Source organism: Panthera onca, chromosome B1 (genome assembly GCF_046562875.1).
Source record: "Panthera onca isolate mPanOnc1 chromosome B1, mPanOnc1 haplotype 2, whole genome shotgun sequence".
NCBI classification, from domain to species: Eukaryota; Metazoa; Chordata; class Mammalia; order Carnivora; family Felidae; genus Panthera; species Panthera onca.
Window position 1 is genome coordinate 142,751,676 of NC_138342.1, and position 26,453 is coordinate 142,778,128.

General features: G+C 34.3%; 1 protein-coding gene across 2 annotated transcripts in view; it reads left to right on the forward strand.

Moving 5' to 3' along the window:
* TLL1 (tolloid like 1) overlaps positions 1 to 26,453 on the forward strand; it is a 209,684-nt gene that overhangs the window by 157,028 nt on the left and 26,203 nt on the right. For both annotated transcript variants that reach the window (XM_078445632.2, XM_078445633.2), the window contains 5 exons: positions 7,109 to 7,304; positions 9,389 to 9,514; positions 11,520 to 11,680; positions 15,642 to 15,822; positions 25,419 to 25,544. In XM_078445632.2, the coding sequence (XP_078301758.1) occupies positions 7,109 to 7,304; positions 9,389 to 9,514; positions 11,520 to 11,680; positions 15,642 to 15,822; positions 25,419 to 25,544 (790 nt within the window). The remainder of the gene's footprint in view (positions 1 to 7,108; positions 7,305 to 9,388; positions 9,515 to 11,519; positions 11,681 to 15,641; positions 15,823 to 25,418; positions 25,545 to 26,453) is intronic.

Here is a 26,453-nt window from a genome sequence, read left to right on the forward strand (position 1 = left end):
TCAAGTGTATATTTCCAGGCAATAGTAGGTTTTTAGTAAATACTTATTAAATTAAAGAGTTAAAAATACTTGTGTAATGAAAGAAAAAAAATCCAAGTGGCAGCATTAAAAAACCCAAGTCACATGAAAATAGAGCTAATGCAGAGCCATGATTTTTATTTTCACACGGTTGGACGTATATATATTTTCTCTGTTTTGGACCTGTGATGATCTAGTATTAATATTAAATATTTAATAGTAATAGTAAAATAATATTAAATAGTGAAATATGAAATATGATAGTAGCAAAATAATGATCTATTGTTAAGCCTTTCTTTTTTTTATTCAAAATTCATTTTGTTGATAGCATTATGTCTCAAACTTTACTGGATTTTTTTTCCCCATTATTAAAATTAATTCATTTTTATTTTTATGTTTTTAACAAAAGAAAATCAAATTTAGTAGCATACTTATGGGAAATCCACACAATGAACTTCTCCTGAATTAGTTTATTTTTAATGGTAAATGCTAATCTACATTGTTTTTTAGTCATATTTTTCTTAAAAATTTTTTCCTGCAAAGCAAAAAGTAATGACTTTAGCATCGTTCCCTGTGTATAAGATTTTAAATTATATTATTTTTAAAAGTTTAATCACTTATGTAGTGGATTACGTTAATTATATTTTAAAACTACAGTCTAACAGTCACAGGAGAGACTTGTTTTCCTTAGTATGGTAAAATAAATATAAAATTTACTATCTTAACCATTTTTTGAAGTTTATTTATTTATTTTGAGAGAGAGTGAGAGAGAGAGAGAGAGAGAGAGAGAGAGAGAGAGTTAGCAGAGGAGGGTCAGAGAGAGAGACAGAGAGAACCCCAAGCAGGCTCCACACTGTCAGCACAGAGCTTGAACTCACGAACCATGAGATAATGACCTAAGCTGAAACCAAGAGTTGGACACTTAACTGACTGAGCCACCCAGGTGGTCCTACCTTAACCATTTTTAAAGTGTGCAGTTCATTAGTGTTAAGTACATTCACATTGTTGTACAACCAGTCTCCAAAACTCTTTTCACCTTGCAAAACGGAAACTTTGTGCTCAGAAAACAACCCCCTTTCTCTCTTCCCCCCGACTTTCGGCAACAACGTTCCTACTTTCTGTCACTATGAATTTGACTACTCTAGGTACCTCATGTAAGTGGACTCATTCACTTCTTGCCTTTTTGTGACTGGCTTATTTCACTCAGTGTAATATCCACAAAGTTCATCCGTGTTGTAGCACATGAAACAATTTCACGCGTTTGCAAGGCTAAATAACATTCCATTGTATATATATTTGACATTTTGTGCATTCATTCACCCATTGATGGACATCTGGATTATTACGACCTTTGATTATTGTGAATAATGCTGGTATAATCACGAATGTGTAAACATCTCTTTGAGACCCTGCTTTCAGTATTTTTAGGTATATACCCAGAAATGGGATAGTTGAATCAAGCAGAGAATTTTTCAATCCATTTCCACTTTTTCAGGGACATGGGAGAGCTTTTATTGAAACTGTTATCGAGAAGTTTTGGAGTTTTCAGAGATTTTTACAAATAAGTAGGTAGATGTTTTTGCAATATTTATTTGGAAAGTTGATTATAAAATGAAGGAAAAGTGTGCAAATGGGTCCTAAGCCTGGGCACGATCCCTTCTTTTGAGGCTGGCTTTTCCTTCAGTGTCGAAGCTCACTCACATGCACTGAGCACAAAGCTCTGCGTGAGTTTGCAGTTTTGGAATGAGAGGCTGACTACTGTAGGTTACATTTAATTGATTTGGGTTCTTGCTAAATAAACGTCACTCGGCTTTTACATGCTTCCTCTCTAACATGCCAGGACAGGCATGAGCGCCCACGTAGTAATGAAACGTAACATTAACCCCTTCTGGCTGGTCTTGGCAGTCATTCTTCCTTTTGTGTGTGTTTGGATCTACTTCCAATATCATTTAAACACAGTTTTCCAAAAACTGTTCAGAGCTTACTGTCACATTCATTGTATCCTATGTGTACATATTAGGTCTGTTTACATTATGATAACCTTGCCCCATTTGAATATGGTTTATGCTCTGATTATCTTAAAGTCTATAATAAATCAGCGTCATCATTATGAAACCACATTTATTATATGTGTAATTGTGCATGACATTGCATTCAGGTTCCAGATATGAACTGTGTCTGTGATGTAATTCAAGAAGAAACTACTTTTCCTTTTCTTTTCTTTTTTAACATTTATTTATTTTTGAAAGAGAGGGAGACAGAGTGTGAGCAGGGAAGGGGCTGAGAGAGAGGGAGACACAGAATCTGAAGCAGACTCCAGGCTCTGAGCTGTCAGCACTGCCCGACAAGGGGCTCAAACCCACGCACTGTGAGATCATCACCTGAGCCGAAGTCAGTCGCTTAACCAACTGAGCCATCCAGGCGCCCCCTTTTTTTTCTGTTTTTATAAATCTTTGACTTTGGTGTTCTTTTTCCTCGTGGAGCTTACTGACATGACACCAGTGCACTTATCAACTCTTTAGTTTCAATCATATTTATTTCTGTCTATCTGTTCTGTGTATTTATGAAGTAATTGATATAGCTGGAGAAAATGTTACACAACTGACATAAATAAGAGAACTCAAACTTTCATTTGTGCTCACCCTCATTACTGTTGTGTAGACGTAGTTGAAGAGGCATAATTATAATTAACACCAATAGAGCGGAGTCATTATGCTCACGTTGCAATCAGGATTAAGGCAGTTAAACTGGAAAAATATGTAAACAAAGCGCATTGAGATCATTGGTAAGATATTTAGAAGTGTTGTTATACAGGGATGATATCATAAATATCATATATATAAGGCAACTTTTATTTTGTAAGCAGTTGAACAGCTGTGGCATTTACTCTGTAAGAATACAGTATATGTTTCTGTTTTGTTAGCCTTAACACCAAGTGCGTGATATTTAATAAGTGATACGTAATTCATAAATAGATACTAGTAGAATTAATCCTAAAATCGGCCATTTTGATGCATTTCACCCATGAAGTATTTGCACTTTGTGTATCATATAAAATATTTAAACCTCTACTTGTTTACTAAGTAACCTGAATATGCAGGTACTTTAAATTAAAATTTAGAAGGATCTGTTATATATCTGTTGCAAGAACAGAGTAAGTTTTATGTGCAGGGAAATATCCATTATCCTATTTCTTTTGAATCACTGAAGAAGTACAAATGTTTTGGCTTCTTTTTCAGTAGTGTCTATCTTGTTTTCTTCCTTGTTAATATAGTAATTTTAAAAAGCAGTTATCTACTCAAAGTAGTGATTGAAAACCAATTCTAATTAACCTTCTTATTTTTACTCAGTATGGCTTATGATATGAAGCAAGTTCACTTTTCTTAGTTGACTTTTGAAAAGCAGCTTCTTTCTTTGTTGTGTGTTCTCACTTCTTTTCTTCTTCTAATTCATTCTTTTTCTTCTCTTCCAAAATGATTCGTGGGTCAGGAGCAGTTCTTTCTGTGCTGCTCAAGCAGGTGAGGAGAGGTTGGCTTTCTGACACCTTTGGTTCTTTTCCCTACAGTTAGTCACTAGTTCCGTGTTGTTATTTATTCTTTTATCGATACCTGGAGAGTTGGGGATATTTATTTATGTGTTCCTTTGACTGAAGAAAAAGCCTTAGGCATCTGGAAATGTTCTCATATTTATAGAGAACTCTGATTTTGAAAGGAGTAGGGGCACCTGGGTGGCTCACACTCTTGATTTTGGTGCAGGCCATGATCTCACAATGTGAGATTGAGTCCTCCTGCATCAGGATCGAGCCCCCTCATTGCGTTCCGCTCTGGGTATGGAGCCTGCTTAAGATTCTCCCCCTCTTCCTCTCCTTCTTCCCTCCTCTGCATATGCTACTTCTCACACTTCTTGTTTCACTGAATATTTTTCCATAGAATTTATTAGTCGCTAATATTTTATGATTTAATTATTTATCCTGTTTGTTATCCCTTTGCTCTCTACCCACCAGTAACGTGTAAGGTCCAGGAGGGTAAGGCTCTTTGTCATTTTGCTGAAGGATGCATACCATATAGTTATGGGTTCATTTTTGTCTCCTCTCTTCGGTTCCATTGATTTATGTGTCTGTTTTTGTACAGTACTATACTGTATACAAGCTTTGTAATACAGCTTGAAGTCTGGAATTGTGATGCCTCCAGCTTTTTTTCTCTTTTTCAGGATTGCTTTGGCTATTCGGGGTCTTTTCTGGTTCCATACAAATTTTAGAATTCTTTGTTCTAGCTCTGTGAAGAATGCTGGTGTTATTTTGATAGGGATTACATTGAATGTGTAGATTACTTGGGGTAGTATAGACATTTTAACATAATTTGTTCTTCCAGTCCATGAGCATGGAATATTTTTCCATTTCTTTGTGTCTTCTTCAATTTCTTTCATAAGTGTTCTATAGTTTTCGGAATACAGATCTTTTACCTCTTTGGTTAGGTTTATTTCTAGGTGTCTTTTCGTTTTTAGTGCAATTATAAATGGTACCGATTCTTTGCAAGACATGCAAATGGCTAAGAGACACATGGAAAAATGTTCAACATCACTTATCATCAGAGAAATACAAGTCAGAACCACAATGAGACCACCTCAGACCTGTCAGAATGGCTAAAATTAACAACACGGGAAACAACAGATGTTGGTGAAGATGCATTAGAGGGGAACCCCCTTACACTGTTGGTAGAAATGCAAGCTGGTGCAGCCACTCTGGAGAACAGTGTGAAGGTTCCTCAGAAACTTAAAAATAGAACTACCCTGCGACTCAGCAATTATATTACTAGGTATTTATCCAAAAGATACAAAAATACTGATTTGAAGAGGCACACCCGCCCCAATGTTTATAGCAGCACTACTAACAATAGGTAAATTATGAAAAGAACCCAAATGTCCGTCAACTGTGAATGGCTAAAGATGTGGTATATATATATACACACACACACATATATATATGTATATATACACACACACGTATATATATGTAGGTATATATATATGTGTATATATATATTGTTATACACACACACACACACACACACACACACACACACTGGAATATTACTCAGCCATACAAAAGAATACAGTCTTGCCATTTGCAATGATGTGGATGGAACTAGAGTATACTATACTAAGCAAAAAAAGTCAGAGAAAGAAAAATACCATATGATTTCCTTTATACGTGAAATGTAAGAAACAAAACAGATGAACATTAGGGAAGGGAAGGAAAAATAAAATACGGTAAAAACAGAGAGGGAGGCAAACCATAACTGACTCTTAACTGTAGAGAACCAACTGAAAGTTGCTGGAGGGAGGTGTATGGGGGAGGCCTAAATGGGTGATGGGTATTAAGGAAGGCACTTGTTGGGATGAGACCTGGGTGTTATATATATAAGTGATGAATCACTGGGTTCTTCTCCTGAAACCAGTACCGCAGTATATGTTAACTAACTTAAAGTTAAATAAAATCTTGGAAAGAAAAAAAAAAAAGATTGCATAGCAAGCAGTGAGAAGAGTGCCTAAAATAGAATAACCACTGAATATTTGTTGGAGGAGTGAATGAATCCTGATTTGTGATTGGGAAAAGGAAAGCAGCAAATGTGGTGATTAGTTCTGACCTAATCTGTGTTTCAAAGTCTGTTTTTTCTATTTGGTCTTATGCTTTCTTATTTGAAGTCTGTCATTTTTAATGTATTGACAAATCAACAAGTGATGAAATAGATTCTTCAACCAACAGTACCAGCAGTTTCATCCATTCGGGTTGTGATTCCATGGAATGAATGTATTTCCTGACATGCATCATGTAACAGAATTCCAATAAGTAGTGAATTGTATGTGGAAAAATAGTTGACAAGATGTGATACTTTGCATGGTTTATTAATTATGGACGTCTGTGCTTTCTAGCTTTAAATATCTAATCAGCAGTTGACTTACTAAGACTTCAGGGCTAATACCCATTTTCTATGAAAAGAATAAGGATTTTGTTTAGAAATTGTCTTATAATTTGAAAGCCAATTTGTAAATTTTGGTTTGTTGTTTTTAGAAGTTTGGGGGCCAAAACATAGGTCCATGAACATGCAATTCTTCATAAAGCTTTATAGGCCAAAGGTCTGAGCTTTTATTTGTATTTAGTTGTTTGAAGAAAGAGATTGAGTTCCTGTAGATTATAGGGGTTAAGAGGAGTGTGTAGGGGTAAAAAGGCTCACCCGAACAGCCATGTTACCTTGAAAAAGGGCTAGCGAGTGCTGATTCTACATACACTAGTAATATACTAGTGTATCTTTCTACTATATAGCAGTCTTTCTATAGCTGTGCTAATTATGGGTAAAGGATTTCATGGACAAGAAAGAATGTAATTTTATATTATCAGATTTTTCTTTAAAAAGAGATTTATGAACTTAAACAGTGCAGTATTGATCAACAGAATTTGAATCAAGCTTCTCTGTGAATAAAATAACAGTTTTGTTGATAAACTACCAGCGATTTTATGTTTCAGGACAAATTATACATTGCTTATGCCATATTTGGCCCAGATTTTTAATAACTTTCAGTCTGTATTTTCTTTTGCTTTGTACTACTTGTATTTTTATTTTCTTTTATGAAGCAGTTAGCATTTGTTGATTCTGATGCACTCTTCCATAGATTTTTTTTTTTTACCTCTTCCTGTGTACCAGAAAACTATGCCCTTTATTCATGGGTGGTGTTGTTGTGATATTGTCATGCACACTCACAAGAAAAGCTCTGTAAGTAATTTGTTATGTGACTATGTCAGCACTATGGCACTGAGCATATATAATAGTCTTTGTATAGAAATTATTTTATCTGCTAATTAGATATATCTTCACAGGGTCGCCCAGGTGGCTCAGTCAGTTAAGCATCTGGCTCTTGATTCCAGCTCTTGCTGACAACAAGGAGCCTGCTTGGGATTCTTTTTCTCCCTCTCTCTGCCCCTTTCCCCACTCATGCACACACACACACACACACACACTCTCTCTCAAGATTAATAAATAAACATTTAAAAAGTTCAAAATATGTATATCTTCGCATATTTTTGTTATTGCAGATTGAAAGACATGACAACTGTGCCTATGACTACCTAGAAGTTCGAGATGGAAACAGTGAAAACAGCCCTTTGATAGGGCGTTTCTGTGGTTATGATAAACCTGAAGATATCAGATCTACCTCCAACACCTTGTGGATGAAATTCGTTTCTGACGGAACTGTGAACAAGGCTGGGTTTGCTGCCAATTTTTTTAAAGGTAATTCGAAGTGATTTAAAGTGTGATATTTCCTTTGTGAGGAATAAATGTGATCTTTAACTTCGAGTTAAGAGAGGAAAGTTATACTGAATGCACTGTTGGGAAAGATATTTGGATGACTTTTGATAGTAGAAGGTTACCGGTATAATACTGGAATTAGGAACTTTCTAGAACAGGCTGGGAGCCTCATTAGGATATTCTGTCATCTGCTTTTTATGAAACAGTCAAGATGGCAAAATCCAGAAAGGGAATGCAGACAGGGAGAAAACATTTGCAATATAATAAACATAGGATTCATGATCAGAAGAAAGTTTACTGATACATCATTCATCAATTGATTTCCAAGTGACAGCATTTCTAAACCATCCTATAGATAATAGCATTCCACCACGATGAAAATAATGTATGGCCTTCTTCGTAGGATATTCTGATACCGAAAGTGCCTTTTTGACAAAGAATTATTATTGATCAGCTTTAATATTTACTCACATAAACAAATTTTAGTGTATTTTCATGTCTCATATTTGGGGTGTATTACTCAGGTAAAAAGAAAGTCATTTTAGTGCACATAGTGTCAAATTTGCATTTGGAAAATTCATAGGCACTTAACATTAAGTGTGTCATTGTAAAAACTCTTTTATGGGGAGAGAAACAAAACATTCTCTACACTGATTTTTATATGATAAATGATGGATTTAGTTGTGTATGTCAAAATTTAGTGTGATTAATAACCAAACATTTTAACATTTGATTATTTAAAGAACATTATAATGGATTTTCCCTGAGTATTACTTTGCTATTCACCATATGATTTGAAAGGCAGAAAACCTTGGCGCTTTCACTAGATGTATTAAAAGTGTTTATTAAAATGCACGTTCACGTGCTTTAGTTCTTCTCTATATGTAGGATTTTACAGTACAAGAAACATTCTATCAAGATTCTCTCCTGTGATGTTTATATATTTGGTTACCAAAAATGCTTGGACTTTGGCCAACGCAGAGTTTCTGCTGAGAATACTGTTTGCTATTTTCTTAACTCACAGTAAGTTATTTCTGAAGGTTGAGATTATGGAATATCTTATCATCTATGCTGTTTTAAATAGTGTATATTTTTATATGTATTTATTTCATATATATATATATTTATATTTCCATGTATAATTAAAATAGCATATGTATTTACAAAATATGGAATTTTAATATTTCCTGGATCAGTATGTCTATATAGAAAGCGCTGAAAGCTTTACATTTAATGAGGTCCAGTAGTTTCTTTTATTTTTTTTAATGTTTATTTATTTTTGAGAGAGAGAGAGAGAGAGAGAGAGAGAGAGAGAGAGAGAGAGAGGCGTAGCATGAGCTGGGGAAGGGCAAAGAAAGAGAAATAGAGACACAGAATCTGAAGCAGGCTCCAGGCTGTTAGCACAGAGCCCGACGTGGGGCTTGAACTCACAAACCGTAAGATCATGACCTAAAGCCAAAGTCAGATGCTTAACCAACTGAGCCACCCAGGCTCCCCTAAAGAGGTCCAGTAGGTTTCTGAATTTTCTTTCTTTTTAATTTACATTTACCATAAGCTGTTTCTTCATGGCATTTTTTTTTAAATCTAAGATTGTATTGTAACTTCTTTTGTGCACTATATTTTTGCAGTTAATGGCATTTCTTTAAAAGCATTTCTTAGGATATCTAGCAAACTATACTATGAAATCAACAGGTGAAGCTATATATTTTCAGTAAGCTTTTCTATTTTATTCTGGAAATTTTATACATTGTAAGAATTCTTTTAGCCCTTAAAAATCAGAAAAAAAAAACCCACATACTTGTCTGAGATAAGGTGATCTCAGTTGGCACTGATAGAAGGTTCCAGTCCCTCCCTTGGTTCTTATACACTTCTTAGATTGCAGTGACATGAATTCTGGTATACCAGCTGTCAAGGGCTTACAAATTGCCCCTGGCCCTTTGTTGAAGAAATCAATTGTCCCTGTTTTATTCAGTTATTAAGTGTCACCTCTTCAGAAAATTTTACACCTTAATATGTAAAACCAAATACTGTGTCTCGTTGTTCTCTAACTCTCGCCATCTTTGCAGAGGAAGACGAGTGCGCCAAACCTGACCGTGGGGGCTGTGAACAGCGATGCCTGAACACACTGGGCAGTTACCAGTGTGTGTGTGAGCCCGGCTACGAGCTGGGACCTGACAAGAGGGGCTGTGAAGGTAGGGCTGCATTTGCAGGTGGCGCTTCCTGCCTGAATCCTCCAAATCACCACCGCCGCTCCATTCCTTCTTTCTTTCCTATCCTGTCATTTTCTTCCCCTCTGCTTCCCTCTTTCCTTTCCTCCACAGAAACCTCTTTCCTCAAGAGGTTTCCTCAAGAGTCCTAAGACTCAGTGTTTCGTCATAGCTAACATGACTCCTAGCCTGGGTTCTTGTTATAGAATCAGTCATTTCCTCCTCTGATTACCAGGCCACTTTGTTTATATGTGTATTTCTCTCTCTCTCTCTCTCTCGCTCTCGCTCTCACTATTTATCTATATCATCCATCTATCTATCCATCTATTTCTATTTTTATCTCTATCGAAACCTAGATTTTTATCCATCTGTCTGGCATTTATTTTTACCTTTTCTTAACATATTTTATGGGTATATCTCTCTTACTAAAGTGCAGAATCCTGAATCTGAATTTTTTTTTGTATCTTTAGTATTTAGCACAAATATAAAGTTGGAGCTAAATGTGTTTTATCGATAAATGATTCATAAACAAAGAGGTCTTGCTGTTTTCCCCATTTCCTCTACACATTCTAAGAGGAGATTTCTTGCACAATGTTTTGTTGCCATGTCCTGTGATGTCTTCCTTCAGAATTTAAAGCTTTGTCTTTTTTTCCCATCTCCCCTGCTTCATCCTCTTACAGGCCCCATGCTTGGATTACAAAATAAACACACTGGTCTTCCTTCCAGTGGTCACTTCCTCCTTTATTCCTCTCTCAACATGTCTGCCCAAATCATCTTCATAAAGCTTGTAGCAACTTAGCGTTACTTATCATGATGTATTTATTAAGTTTACTTTTGGTGGTGCCCACAAAAGTGCAAATGGAAGTTGCCTAAAAATGAGCACCTTGCTCTCTATGGTGTCTGCAATAGAGGACATAACAGTGGCAAACTTGGCGGACGTCTTTGCTTCCTGACCTACGTTAAAAAGTCGGTCTCTCTGTTTCTTCTTAAAAGTTTCAACTTTCCTCTGTGACAAAAGTCTCCATCCTGTCTATTAAACTACTGATCTGCTCTCTGTACTCAGATGAAATAGACACAGTAGGCGATACAGTATCTTTAAAACAGAGGACATTGTATACCAGACAATGTGGCTGTTGGTTCAGTGTAGTGCCTAAGAATAATTATTTTACTTTATAATAATTTAGCAAAAAGTGGTAGATGTGAAAGTCCAGGAAGTTTTTACAATACATGAATAGATGTAGTAATATACATATGTACACACACATAGGCATACGTACACATATATATACAAAGGCAATTAAAATAAAGAGAGCAGTTACTTTAGGTAACTCTTGACTCCCTAGGAATTAGTTACAAACCTTGTACAATATGTGTTCTTTTTACTTTTGGATACCCTGTTTTGCTAATTTCACTAACAATAAGCAAGAGAGGTAAGGTATTAAATAGTACCTCTTTTAAATAGATCATCCAAAAGGGGAAGAAAAACAGTTGTTAAATGAGGTTTTCAAATAACAAATATGATCTATTTACTCTAGTGTATCCAGCTTGCTGGCTCACTAACTCCCAAGAGTTGCTCATCTTGGGCAAAATGAGTTTGAAGAGATAAATAACTGATTTTGGTCTCACTACATCAGCCTATATTGATGCTTACAACCATACTGTGTAGGTATTATACTACCCATTGAAAAGATAAGAGAATTGACACCCAGTTTTCTTTATGTTGTTTTCCTAACTTTAAAGTGATCTGAAATGTTGTTATACAGTCGTAGCTTGTTTGGATCCAAAACTACAAATTAGTGCCTTATAAATGGGATTAGATAATTAAAATAGTTGTAGTAAAAACTAAGGAGCCGAGACTGAGGCTTTCTAGATTTTGAAAAATCTGGAAGATGGTTGAAATTTAATGCTGAGATGTTTGGTTATCAATGGAAAGATGCTAAGAAGGGAATGACTCTATAGGAGAAAACTTTGTCCTTTTCTTTCCTTCTAGCGGCTTGTGGCGGACTTCTTACCAAACTTAATGGCACTATAACCACTCCAGGCTGGCCCAAGGAGTACCCTCCTAATAAAAACTGTGTGTGGCAAGTGGTTGCACCAACCCAATACAGAATTTCTATGAAGTTTGAGTTTTTTGAATTGGAAGGCAATGAAGTAAGTGAATAATAAATACAATTTTTTTTCTGTTGTGTTTTGGGAACCTCTGAAGACAACCTGGTAAATGGAAGGGAGGAAGGGAGGAAGGAGGGAAGGAGGGAAGGGTTACAGAAGTACAGTCATATAGATGTTATAGTCTTTGCTGTACTGTTCATTTCTGCAACTGTTTGTAATTTCTGTTGGCATTGGATGATATTTATTTTTATTTTATTTTTTTTAATTTTTTAAAAAATCTTTTAATGTTTATTTATGTTGAGGGACAGAGACACAGAGTGTGAGCAGGGGAGGGGCAGAGAGAGAGACACAGAATCCAAAGCAGGCTCCAGGCTCTGAGCTGGAGAGTGAGTCCCAATGTGGGGCTCAAAGTCGTGAACCACGAGATCATGACCTGAGCCCAAGTAGGGCACTTAACTGACTGAGCCACCCAGATGCCACAACATTGGATGATATTTTAGACTTTCTGGGAGACTGAAAATTACCTAGAGGGAGTTTTTACTTAGTGTATTATTATACAGCTTGATTTATCCAAGAAATATGGAAAAATTAAGGTCAGCTTCATGTCACAGAGACTTTTCTAAAAACATCAATCAACTAATATCCACTGCTTGAGTCAAAACAAAAATAGCTATTTAAGCTATCTCCTGGGTTGGTTGAGCATCCAATTCTTGGTTTCTGCTCAAGTCATGATCCCAGGGTCGTGAGACTGAGACCCATGTCGAGCTCCATGCTGAGCACAGAGCTGGCTTAAGATTCTCTCTCTCCTTCCCTTTGCCCCTCTCCCCCAACTCTTTGAAATAAATAAAGTGGGGGAAGAAGCCATTTAGAATAACCTGCTATATTTTACTTGTGGCGATGAGTATATTTTCAGTATTAAGTAGTTTTTCATTATGAACATGTTCATGATTATAAATAAAGATTAATTTTTTAATCTCAATCAAAGAAGCATTTAGTTGACTCTCTTTCCTTTACAAAATATAGCTTATTGTAATAAAGGACCCATTTTCTGCCAGGTGGCCACATTCAAACAAGTGAAATCATTTATTTGAGAATTCCTACGTGCTAGTGCACACACACCAAATTCGAATGGAATGTCAAGTCTAGAAATGAGAACTTTTAGGACTGTGTCCTTTGTATGATTGGTCAACATTGGTTTAATTTCAGTTTTGTTGAGTTTTCCCACTTCCTTTTCTTTTTTTTTTAATTTTCTAACTTCCATATCCTTTCTTCCAATGACTTCTGTGATCGTTTTAAAACAAACATGATTTAAAACTTTTAAGTATGATAAAATCAACTCAAAAATTATTTTGTCTCTGACATATATACACACACACACACACACACACACACACACACACACACATATACATACATATATATGTTGACCACTTATAAAGAAGTGAGATAACAGAAATATAATGTATCTATTCTCCTGGGAAATAATAGTTGGTAATATTTAGGGATTTTTACACCATTATTTTGTCTTTGTATATGTATCTTTGTTTTTTTCCCCCTCCTGCTTTTCTTTATTTTTTCTTAATTCCTTTTATTTTTTTTTCTCTTAATTCTGCCTGTAGTAGTCCATCAAGGCACTCGTGTGCATTTTTTTAGTCCTACTAATGGTTTTGAGGTAAGAAGTTCCTGACTTTTGTGTTTCCTTAAAGGAAATTAAAATCTGAAAGGTGATGAACTTATGTATTTCAGAGAATTATAGAAATGAGAGCTCAGCTGGTCTCTTTTGAGACCTTCCTTACATCATGTGTACATTTTATGATGGCAAAAACTGTTTATGTTTCTAACATACTCTGTCCACATGACATATCATTTTCCTTTAATAATTCCCTGAAATTTGGAGAAATATTGAAATGAAGAACAGATTTTTATAGCAATTTTAGAAAAGGTTTCATATGAGCGACCCTTTTTGAAAATGATCATCTCCCTACCAGTTCTGTGATGTGGTATGAACTTAGTGTTGAATGACTTCTGCTCTGTCAGTTTCCCCTGAAGCTATTAGTTGTGACAGATACAACATTTTTGATTCATTAGTTGATAGATGTTACTAGGAAGGCTAGAAGTTTGTATTCAAGAGGATGGGGGGATACGTGGTTTTAAATAAATGGGTCACTGTATTCTGAAAGCATTTTTCCCATGGGTGCTGTGTTCTTTATTCCTTGAAGGACCGTCTATAAACTCGATAAGATATCCCAAGTTTCTTAAACTTATAATGATATTACTATGTGGAAGGCTGTTACAGAATTCTGTGTATTTTTGTGGTTTGATGTCTTGCTTACTTAAAATAAAGACATGAGCAAAAACTTGACTTATAGAATATCGGACAGAGTTGAAAGTCCATTGTTGTATTCATTATATTGATATCCAAAGGAAAGATGATGTCAAACAATTTTAACCTTGGTAACATTCTCCTAGTCTGTGCCAGAGCCCTCTCTAAACAGAGGCTGAAGTTGTAAACTTTTAATTTTTTCCTAACAACCTTTTGCTTATTTATCACCTAATTAATATCACAAGAAACTTCAATTTGAGTTGACATATTGCAAAGTACAGATCATGCCCCAGGGTTCAATCATATGCATTGTTAAACCTTGCTAATTACACATTTATGTAATAAGGTCATTCATGCAAGATATATTCTTTAGAATGTGCTCTCTTGGAACTTTGGAGAAGTGTATTATGGAAACATCTGTTAGAGTAGCCATAAAATTGCTTAAGAATGCCTGGCACTCACGTAGCTTCTTCCACTTTGGTGTTGTTAGTGCGTTACATATAAAACAGAATGAGTCTACTTTATTTTAGTGTAAGTTCCCCTCTCCATTCGACTACATAGAGTTTTTATTTGTTTGCAATTGTATGGTATAGCTACAGAGTAACTTTATAGTGCCTAGCAACTCAAAGAAGTTAAGAAGTATCAATTTGTTTGATGAATTTGAAAGACGAGGTATCCTTTTTCTTGTATACCACAGTGTCTGTGTCTTCTTTGAAATTTCCTAAGGGTACTCTTCTGATTAGGACACAGCGTTTCTGGGAGACAGCACTCGACCAAGGCAAACTCTGTGCTGTTTTCACTAAACTGCCATGTATGATAAGTATAATTTTGGACTTTTTATTTAAAAATTTCTGAACCTCAGTTTTCTTATCTTTACGGTAGAAAGGAAGGTTTCTGTTGTTAATGGTTGTTTTATAGACTTCAAATGTACCAATTTTTTTAGATTTTTAAAATTTTTCTTCTGTAAAGTTTATCTGTATTTATTTTGAGAGAGAGGTTGGGAGCAAACAAGTGAAGGGCAGAGCGAGAGGGAGACGGAATCCCAAACAGGCTCTGCACTGACAGCACACAGCCCGATGTGGGGCTCGAACTCACAAAATGTGAGATCATGACCTGAGCCAAAACCAAGAGTCGGATGTTTAACCTACTGAGCCACCCAGGTGTCCCTAAATGGTCAATTCGATGTAATTGTTGTCAGCGTTAACTAAGACAGCACAAGTTCTTTCACAGTTCCTAGTGAAAATATTTAAACATTTAATTTTTTTTTTTTTAAGGCCGCAAAGGATGTTCTTGTGACCATCAGCACCATTATCTCAACAAATATTCATCTCAGTTCTCCTAAACTCTATTCTTTGGGAAAAAAAATATGTTGTAAATACATATAAACAAACACACATTTGTATATACAAATAAGTATTCAGAGCAAAATTCACTAGTATTTTTCATGCCATCCACCTCATATTTGGACTCTTTCTCTGATTTTTTTTTTTTTTTGTTTACTTGTTAATTCCAATTTGACTACCAGAGGACTAAAGAGAGAAAGAAATAGTAGACTTTTCAAAAATGAATGTCAATCCTCTGACACTTTAAAATCTGTGACTATACAGTGCCTGGCTAGCTCAGTCAGTAGAGCATGAGACTCTTAAAATCTGGTGTCTGTAATCATTTTGTTTTTTCTAGGTTTGCAAATATGATTATGTGGAGATTTGGAGTGGCCTTTCCTCGGAGTCTAAATTGCATGGCAAATTTTGTGGTGCCGAAGTGCCTGAAGTGATCACATCTCAGTTCAACAATATGAGAATTGAATTCAGATCTGACAACACTGTATCCAAGAAGGGCTTCAAAGCACATTTCTTCTCAGGTATCAATATTCCATGTGTATATCGTGGACTTTCAAGGTGGATTGGCTTAAATTATTATCTATTCTTCATAGTTTTCTGTAAATGTAACTTGGAGGGACATAGAATGCACGAACATTTATTGTAGGTTTAACAATTTTTTTTTTACTAAAAAATAGAAGGTTAATAATTGGGGCCCTGATAAAATGTAGCTCTTAAACGCTTAACAATCAAATTTTATGAAGGCTAATACAAATAACACAAAGTTATTACAGTGTTTTCATACGGTGACTTTATAAATGGACGGGGATTATGATACAAGACTTTGAAAAAGTGGCAGGCTTTTTCAAAATGGTTTATCTTTGTTTTTGGAATATCTGATCTCATTTTACCAACACATTTTTTGGTCTTATTATTTAACAACCTTTTTCTTATTCCTTTTATTATATTTTCATTCTTACTGCTAAATTGATATTAAAATCATACTTTGCCTTGCCACTATAGAAAAGATTATAGTATGAAACCTACAAATATTGAAATTATAATTTTACTAAAAATAAGAGATTATCAGGTATATTTAACAGTTGACCCTTCTGTTTGGAATTTAATATTTAGTTTAACCAACTCATAGTAAAATTTCCCTCTTCTAGAGCTTGTATTTGTTAGAACATCCCTCAACTTTAAGGAAATATACAGAAATATCAGTGAAAATTCCTTTTATTTTTCCAATTTTGGAATCATACTTTACTTATAAAGATAATATTCTGAAACTTCAAAAGTAGATAAAATTATAATAAACCCTAGTATAGCAATCTATTCTGCCTTTCAGACTGGCAAGCAGTTTAAAGCAACTGAATTCCAATTATGTTTTAATATTAGGTAATTTGGATTGAGTTAATTCAAAGTCCATTTATTCCAGTCCCCATGTGTTTAAAATTAATGAGATTTACAGTGCCCGGGGTTTGTTTGGGGTTTTCAGTGTAATTGAAGTTAATGGTTCACAAACTCCATTGAGGTCCACGTCATACACAGAAGTACATTCAAAATACAAGGGATCTTGGCTGTCTTATTCACCTTGCCTTTCTTCCCCCAGATTTAATTGCCTTTTAAAAATTCATCTCGGGCTTTCATTTAAGATTTATGTTATTCAAAGTAGCATTTTAATATCCTAATTTGATGAAAGCAAGGCTTTCTTAGACTTCACTATTTTCTGCATATCATGTTTTACAAATTTTACGTGACTCAGTGGTTAGAGATAAGGGTTCTTATTTTAGAACCGCCAAAATATTTATTTTAAAAATGGAAATTATAAAGTGAATAAATTGTATCATAATATTAATGATATTCAGGATCCTTTTCACTGTACCATAGTCGACATTTTACTAAATAATTACCTTTTTAAAAGATACATTCTCCATATACTGGTGGCAAAGGATGCTTAAATTTAAAGTTACTCAGAATATTTAAAACTCATTATCTGATATTATTGGTCGGGAAAAACTTTCAAATTGTAAAGACAGATTGTTTGTGTCTTTAGAACGATACTGTTGAAATATACAGCATGCTACTTTAATTCTTATGATACAAATATAAGGGGACATAGAGAAGATGATGTTCTCCAGCACATGCGAGTACATAGTCTTTGTTCCTGTCTGTGTAGCTGTGCTTTGTAAAATTATCTGAGTGCCTTGGGAGTACTTGAGCCCATAACAACTAATTTGCTGTAAATCATATTCACCGATGCAGATCATTTTAGGAAATTGTGTCTGTTTTTGGTATTTATCAGTGCTATATTTAAAAAGTATAAATCAACTAGGTAACATTGAGTCTAGTCTAGACTGTTTGGTGGAATGTAGGTAGTGAAGTAAATGGAACAATGAATTTCGAGGGGGAAATTAAACCCCGAGTGTTCATAGGATAGCTTCCATTTTGAGAATTTATTATGCAGGCATGCATCACCTCTTTAATAATCAAAATAAGGATGTAATATTCTCACTATTATAGTCACCTGACAGAAGAAACAGCTGAGGAGTTAAGTAAATGGCTCAGTGCCACAAGCATTTAAACCCCAGCATGTCCTGGTTTGTCTAAGAGCACATCATGCCCTTTGCAAATAGCCTTCGTTATGTGTTACACTCAACATATCTGTGACCTGAAAAACAACAGATATACTTTTCACTTCTTTATTAGATTAATAATTTGTAACTCCAAGGTAATTATCATTAACTATACATTTCCATTGTTTCTTTGTGATGCATTGAAAAATATCAGCCGTTTGTCAAATTCATATTTAAAATACTGTGGTTCTATATGAGTATTAATCTATTTCACGTTTAATTTCCTGGGAGTTTAGGTTGGTGGGGACGATGTTTGCTCAGGGAAAGGAGAGGTAAAAACATTATATTATAATAAAGAGCTGCTGTGGTGCTATCAAGAGACGGTAACACATTCGTAGTTTACCTAATGTCCTAAACATGATCATCTTACAAAGTCATAATTTACAGAAGATCACCTATTTTAATAGACATGCTCTATTCACATTAAAAATGTTATTTCAGAGATCTAATAATGCTTTAAATGTAATAATATATAATTATGCGTTCAAAGTTAAATAATTCATTATATTTATTAGAAAGTAGGCATGTAAACCATGGGGATATTATATTTCACAAACAAAATTGAAAGATTTTTGTTTGTTTGTTAAAATTTACTCTTGGGGTATTTGATAAAACATATTGCTGGATTTATTGTAACAAATTCTTTAGAAAGAAATTTAGCATAGGGATCAAGAGTCATTTACAGCGACTATTCCAGTTGTCTCAGAAATCTCATTCTTGAGACATATTTATAAAGAGATATTTCAAAATCTGGAAGAAGGATTTCAATATACTATGATAGTGATAGAAATTAGAAACAACCTAATTTTGTGACAGGAAGAAAATGGTAAATAAATTATATCAAATACACTTTGTGGACTTTTCCACACGATAGAGATGGTTTAAAGATTCTGTGGTGTATAAAGTTGTATGTGACAAAACATTAATGGAAATCTAGGTACAAACTGTCTGCATGCTATGCATATAGCTAAGCATGTGGAGGGGAACAAACCTGAAAGTTGCCGTATAAAAATACCAAGAATGTTTGTGCTAAGGTGGGAAGACGGTGCATTATAGTTTTTGTCCAATTTCTTTCAATTTTCAAATCAAATACAAAAATAACTTTAGAAGAAAAACACATAGCATATTTCTAACTGTTACCCCAAATGTTTCTAAATTTGCAAACATTTACCTAATAGACTTTGACCTTTGAGAGTGAAGACATTTTTAAAGTCATCTCTTTCATTAATTACTTCATCAATACTAATACAGGTTAATAATCCTAATATAAGTATTTTCAGTTGAGTTAAATTTTATAATTTTAACTTTATAGTTATTTAATAGTATTATCTTAAAATAGACAATGGGATAAATGTGTTATTACTGTATTGTATATGTTAATTGAGAGATATGAAGTCCTAAGTGATTCTGTTTGTAACCAGTGTTCTAAATATTTCAGAAGTGACTATAAGTTTATGAAAACATGGGGAAGAATATAACATGTTCAGCTATTTTTTCCACAGTCTTATACTAGGAATAATTACCAAGGAATTCAATAAATAGAAGAAACAACATTTGATAGTAGGTGATTCCATATTATTTGGAAACAAAAATTATTCAAAATCTAGCTTTCTTGCAGCTAAGTGATACATCAAGAATAAAAAGACAAGAAAATATGTTTAGATTTTAAATGTGTACAGTGAAATCAAATATTTATAGCATCATTTCCAAAAGAGAAATATTTAATAAAATAATCACGTAGATATTCCAGTTATTTTCATACACGGCTTCTCATTTCATTTTTTTTAAGTTTATTTATTTTGAGAGATAGAGAGCACATGCAGGGTAGAGGCAGAGAGAGAGGGAGAGAGAGAATCCTAAGCAAGCTCTGAGTTGTCAGCACTCACAAAACTGAGACCATGATCCAAGCCAAAATGAAGGGTCGACACTTAACCAACTGAGTCACCCAGGGGTGCCAATAGCTTCTCATTTTAAATAAGCACTTTATAGACCTAAGAAATGGAATCAGAAGAATGACTTTTAAGAGAACTTATTAGCAAAATAAAGAATTCTGTCACTTACATGTTGATGAAAATAAGAAACCATCACAATAAGTTATGATTTAAAATCTTAACATTAACATAATAAAATCTTTCATTAGCCATGAAAAATGCTATAGCTTGAACATTTAGGAGTTACTACTATATTATACAGCAGAAACTCCACAAGGTCCACCACCAAAATCAAAGTGTCCTATACTGTACTGATTTTAGAATATATTCTAAAAACAACATAATAAAGTAATAGGAAAGCTAATAAGGAAATAAGGACAAAGTCATGATATAAAATTGTGTACCTCTTCAGTTTTTTAGCTAAATCAGAAATGGCATAAGCATTTCCTAAAAGATGATCTGGTCAAACAATATGTTACTGTTATCTTTTTTAACTGAATGAGGTTGTTTTTCAGTTAACAGTAATACTTTACTTCATATGATAGTAAAACCACACTTAATTTTGTGCGATTTTATACTTGAACACAAGTACATAAATCTGCACAGATATACATGATATAGTTTACTTATTTTATGTGGTTAAGCAAAGTTAACTGTATTCTTCTCAGAAGAAAGTTATTTTTTTTAAATGGATTAAACTTAAAGGAAATATTAATAGGATTTTATGCCTGCAAAAGCAGCAATATTTGTCAAACTTGATGGGTTTTTAAAAATTTAATTTTAGCATTCATTATTTGAAAAGACTGTTAAAAATGATTTGGCCAATAAGAATTAAACATTCTCTCTTCTTTAGGTGACGATGTATTGGTGAGAATTAAATTAGAGTTAAGTATTAGAGAATTTGGAGAATAAAGTTCATTTAAGAGCAGTCTCTCACAGATCAAGTACTGATGGACCCAGTGACTTGCTCAGTGACCGAAATGGAATAAAATCCAGCTTTCCTGACTTCCAGTTTGTCTGTGACAGATGTAGAAGTCATAAAGTAATCTGTGTGACTTTTCTACCTCTAAATTCAAGTGATTTCAGCAGACATGCTCTTCATTTTCTCCAGCTTTCACTGCATACAGTTACTTCTTTAAGGAATTTTTTAAAATATTTATTTATTTTTGAGACAGAGAGAGACAGAGAGTGGGGGAGGGGCAGAAAGAGAGGGAGACACAGAATCCGAAGCAGGCTCCAGGCTCTGAGCTGTCAGCACAGAGCCCGATGCGGGGCTCGAACTCATGAACTGTGTGACATCATGACCTGAACCAAAGTCGGATGCTTAACTGACTGAGCCACCCAGTCGCCACCTCCTCCCCTGCCCCCTGCCTTTCTTTTAAGGAATTTTTTTTTAATGTTTCCTACAGTTAGTTCTATACCTTGTTCCTCCTGTACACCAACTCTCCAATGGAATGCTTGTAGATATTTTTAGAAATTCAGCCCGATATTATTCTAAGAAAACTTCAAATGTTAATGTGATTAATTTCAAATAATTAAACAATTGAGACTTTCCTATGATTTTGACAAGTTTTTGTTATTAATGATACTTAAAGTTTTGCATGTTTTGGAAAGAGCGAATTGTCCTAGTCATAGCTCTCAGTAGAATTTACTAGTGCCATTGTTTCCTCAAGATTTTTTTTAAGTTCTGGTTAGTTAACAGAGCGTGTAATATGAGTTCATTAGTGCTGTTCTGAAGATGATCACTTACTGTTAGTTCGATGTTAAAACTAGAATGTGCCGTGTATATGTCCGCGTATGCAAGGGAGTGTATGTGTTTATGCGGGAGTGTGCGTGGGCCTGTGTTTTATCTTTTGTCATTTAGTGTGAGTATGTCTGCTCATATATGTTTCTGTTCTGTTTGCATGGACCCTTTACTTTTTTTTCCCCTACAGACAAGGAAGCTTTCTGCAAAGAGAAAATTTTTATTTTTGAATCTTGCAAGAATTTGATACAGGTTACCACTTCAGTTCCATCCAGTATGTATTATTCATAGACTGATGGCTTCTGATAGTCTCAGAGATACTCTGAAGGCCTCTGATGGGAAAATGCCACCTCCTTTTTTCCTAATAATGGACCTTTCCTTTATCTAACATGAAGGAATGGAAAGGAGATACGTCCATTCCAAAGAAGGAGGCTAATTTCCATCTGCAGAAAATAAATGTTTTATTTCTACTCAACAAAACATTTGTTTCTCTCACTAATAAAAACTATTTTTAAATTTTTGTGCCTACAGTATGGAACTACTGGAAAATTGCAAATAAGTTGATAGAATTCTCAATTATTAAATTTATTATGCAGATATTCTGAGAAATATTTAAAAACCCCATTCTCCTCCCTTCTCTCTTTTGGATTTTCCTTGTTCATCATATTTGTACTTTGTGTGTCCTAGGAGGAGAAAAGGAAAGTGAAATATAATCATGTGTGCTAATAGTTTGTATCTCTAGTTTGATGACTTCCATATATAAGAAGTCCAGAATATATTTGTGCAATTTGTCTTTTATGATGCTATTTCTTATGAACAGATAATCAGATATTACATTCACTTTAATTAGAAGAGTTTATTTACTTCTATTGAAACAACTGTTTTTAAAATAAGCACACTGTATGCACTACTCCCTAGATAACAACATTAATTTAAATAAATAGCTTTCTTTGTTTCTCCAGTGTAAATTGTGTGCATAATTTTAAGTATTCCAATATTAACTGAAATTTTCTCTTTTCATTTGATTATTTGACACATGGAGGCACAGTTTTCTATGCTACTTTGCTGGGCATGATAACTTTACTGCTTTTAGTTGCCGTTTTGATTTTGATTAGTCTAGTTTTGAATTTTAGCTCAACTCTAGTGTGTATATATATATATCTATATATCTGTATATATAGATATATATAGTACATATATAAATATCTATACTATATATACTATGGAAATGCATGTATAGCATATATATAAATATATATATATAAATGTATATATTATATATACATTGTATATATAATATATACATTTATATGGTGTATATATAGTATAGATATTCTAACATTGTATTTTTATTACTCTTAATTTTCCTGTGACATTGATTATATTTGGCACATCAGATGTGGAGATGAAGGCAGGAAACACCAATCAACAAGGAAACTGGAAAATAATACGATGGTTACTTAGACAATAATGACCATATAAAATCTTCTTTCTCCTCTTTCTCTTCTTCCCCTCCTTCTTATTTTTCCACTAAAAATTATTTTTAAAATTTATAAATAAAAACTTATTTTTAAATTAAAACCAGCTCCAGATAAAAAGATAATTCCAGCAGTCCCTGCTATCATAGGGTTTGTCGCTGAGCAGTTAATAACTCTGTTCACCAGTCAGTTGTAAATGGAAACTCATTTTCTCTAAACTAATTTGCTTGCAGTTGTTAGATTTCCAAAGAACTCTTGGAAATCTGGTTGACCTAGGCTCAGTCAGTTAAGTGTCCAACTCTTGATCTTGGCTCAGATCATGATCTCCTGGTCGTGAGATTGAGCCCCACATTGGGCTCTGCATTGGGCATGGAGCCTGCTTAAGATTCTCTCCTCCTCTCTCTTTCCCCCTCTCCTGTGCCTGCTCCCCCCCCATTTCCTCTCTGAATAAATGAGTAAACTTAAAAAAATGTCTGGTTGACATATAGTACAACTAAAGTTCACTCTATCAAGTTTTGTTTTAAGTACACCAGACATTCATTATTTAAACATTTTCATGGGAAATATGTGTCTGTTTCAGAGTAAGTAATGCTGGCACCAGAAATTTTAACTTGGTTATTTCCATTTAACAAAGATGAAGTGAGTTTCTACATCCACTCATATGTGTGTATACATATGAAGCATCTTAACTAAAGAGTCTCTGGAAAGTCACGTTAGAATTAGCTGACACCATCATGGTAAGAAGTATGGCTTGCCATCCCCCTGTTTTGCAGAAGTCATTCATAACTCATAAACCATGATTTTCCCTGTTGACACAATTAAGAGAGTGGAGCTTTGAAATGATTTTAAATTTTTCTAAAATTAATTTTAGGAGGCTAATTCTATATTAACTTCTGATTTCTTATACACGTTGATGCACTGTTAGAGAAAAATTGTCTTTATTCTACTCTTTTTTCTTTTTCTTAGGCTACATAGTAAGTAAAATAAATAAAAGTGTAGGGGAGGTGTTAAAGATAGCACATAAATCACAGATATATTGATTCTTATATAAAACTTTGGGACTGTCTGTATGCATTTTGAGTATTCTGATATTACTAATACATGAATGTATCCCATGTGTGTGCTATGTCATGTAATCAGTCTCCAAAAGTGAAAAAAATAGATGCATCCTTAAAAATTACTATCAGATTCTTTGATAAAAAAAGTTTTTCCTAAACCCATTTCCATAGAGTGAATATTGATTTGATAAAAATACAAAAATAGCTTTAGCTATCTGGGTGCCACCATGAGCTCACAAATTCTCACTAGAAAAATCAGTTGACAGTAGAAATTATGAATTTAGCCAACCTCTGATATAACTGTCATGTGTCCTTTTGTTCTCTATGCTGTGGGAGTGATGAAAGTCTGAGTGATGTGTCATCATCTGTGTGTGTCAGGAGCAATCTGCCAGTTTTGACTTTAATGGACAAGCCAGCCATGGAATGACAGCTGAGTGACATAGTATGGTGGCTGATGCCTCTCACTGGATTGACTGCCTGCTAATCTAGTTTGGCTTTTTTCCCTGTAGTGAATTTGTTGGCTATTTCTTAAAGCTCATATTTCCTATTCTAACCTTTGCTTCTAGCACACTAAAAGCCTCTTCAGGGTATTACTTATTAATAAACTGGTCTACTGGAGTATATTTGCTTAAAATATATAAGTTAAGTTACTTCTTTAGGATAATCTGATGATACTTTTGTTTTGTTTTGTTTTGTTTTATTTTGTTTTGTCTTGGACTGTTATGAAGTGTCCAGATTCATTAGTGCTAACCATAACAGCAAAGTTAACAAAAAAAATCAACTGCAGTAGGTATGCTGAGTGATTTTTTTTTAAAAGTGATTATACACAAGTTTTGGAACCTTGTTTAGCCTCTGTCTATACACCATGGCTAATGTATTGAAGAATTTCCCTCTACTTAAATGCCAGTTCTTGCAATTATTCAAACCACTCACAATTTTAAATTTGTTTTTAAAAATTGGCAATAAATGTTTAAGATTAGTTGGAGAAAGATCCATCCATTTCCTCTCTCCTACTCAAAACTCCTACTCCAGCATCGGAGCGTAAGGCTACAGGTTGTCATCCTACAGCCAATAGTCTTAGACACTCAATTCATGGTATAAGGCTCCAAGCTAAACAAGGAGTGGGTAAAACTAAGACACTCTACTTATTTATTTATTTTTTTATGTTGGCAACAAAGAAAGCTGTGACTTAGTTTACCCTTTGCCAGTGTTAACTGCACTAAAAGACTGCCCTTTGATATCCTTTGTTTTTAAAGCTACTTACTTAAGTGTGGGGTTATCTTTTCACCAGACAAAGATGAATGCTCTAAGGATAATGGCGGTTGTCAACATGAGTGTGTCAACACAATGGGGAGCTACATGTGTCAGTGCCGTAATGGATTTGTGCTGCATGAAAATAAACATGACTGCAAGGAAGGTACGAAGGGAGTGTTCTTTTCTTGACAACATCCAGAATTTCATGCAGTTTGGGTAAAGCACTGCTTCCAAGTAGAGTTAATCATATCAATGAGTAATATCATTGTTGACTGTTCAAATGTCAAAAAAAAAACAAAGACAAAAACAAAAAACATGTACGGTGTTCAGATATCCAAGCCTACTAATGGAAACTTCATAATACCCAAAAGTTCTGCACTTCACACACGGGTGGCATTCGAATAACTTTGTATAAACAGATATAGAAGTGGCTGTGATGCCATCTGGCAATCAGAAAAGCACCACATTATCCCCAGGTCCTCGTAGAACAGACCCTGTAACAGTCTCCACATTTAAACTTGACTTCTGCTAAATGTTTTGCATTTGGTTTAATTTCCCTCCCCAAAATATCTCATCTATGCTACATGAGCAATGGCACTGTAAATACCAGTAGTATCAAACTCAAATGCCTACCAGAGGAAAGACATTTGAAAATGGTGCCATTTAAAGTTTTAAGTCATGATTTTGGCCAAAAAAAAAAAAAAAAAGCCTTCTAATAGCACAATATTAGTCTATTCATTTTTGGTCCTAAACTCTTAAAATATTCTAGTTTTATAAGAACAATTATCTGTATCTCCTTAACCAGTATGAGCTAGATGGAAACAAGAAATAGTTATTCAGTTCTTATTTCATTCTTAGAGGGTCTGCACCTGAATTTTCTACTTAAATTGGATTTGTGCCCATTTTGAAAGAATTACCATGGCAGATTTTATAACTTTAGTTATTAGCACGTACAGATTGGTACGTCCCTGGCTAGAATCACAGTTAGATAGCAGGTCTTTGTATTAACATTGGAATTGTACAGGATATCCTGAACTGACCCTTGTTCCATTCAGTTTCTTTCAAATATTGT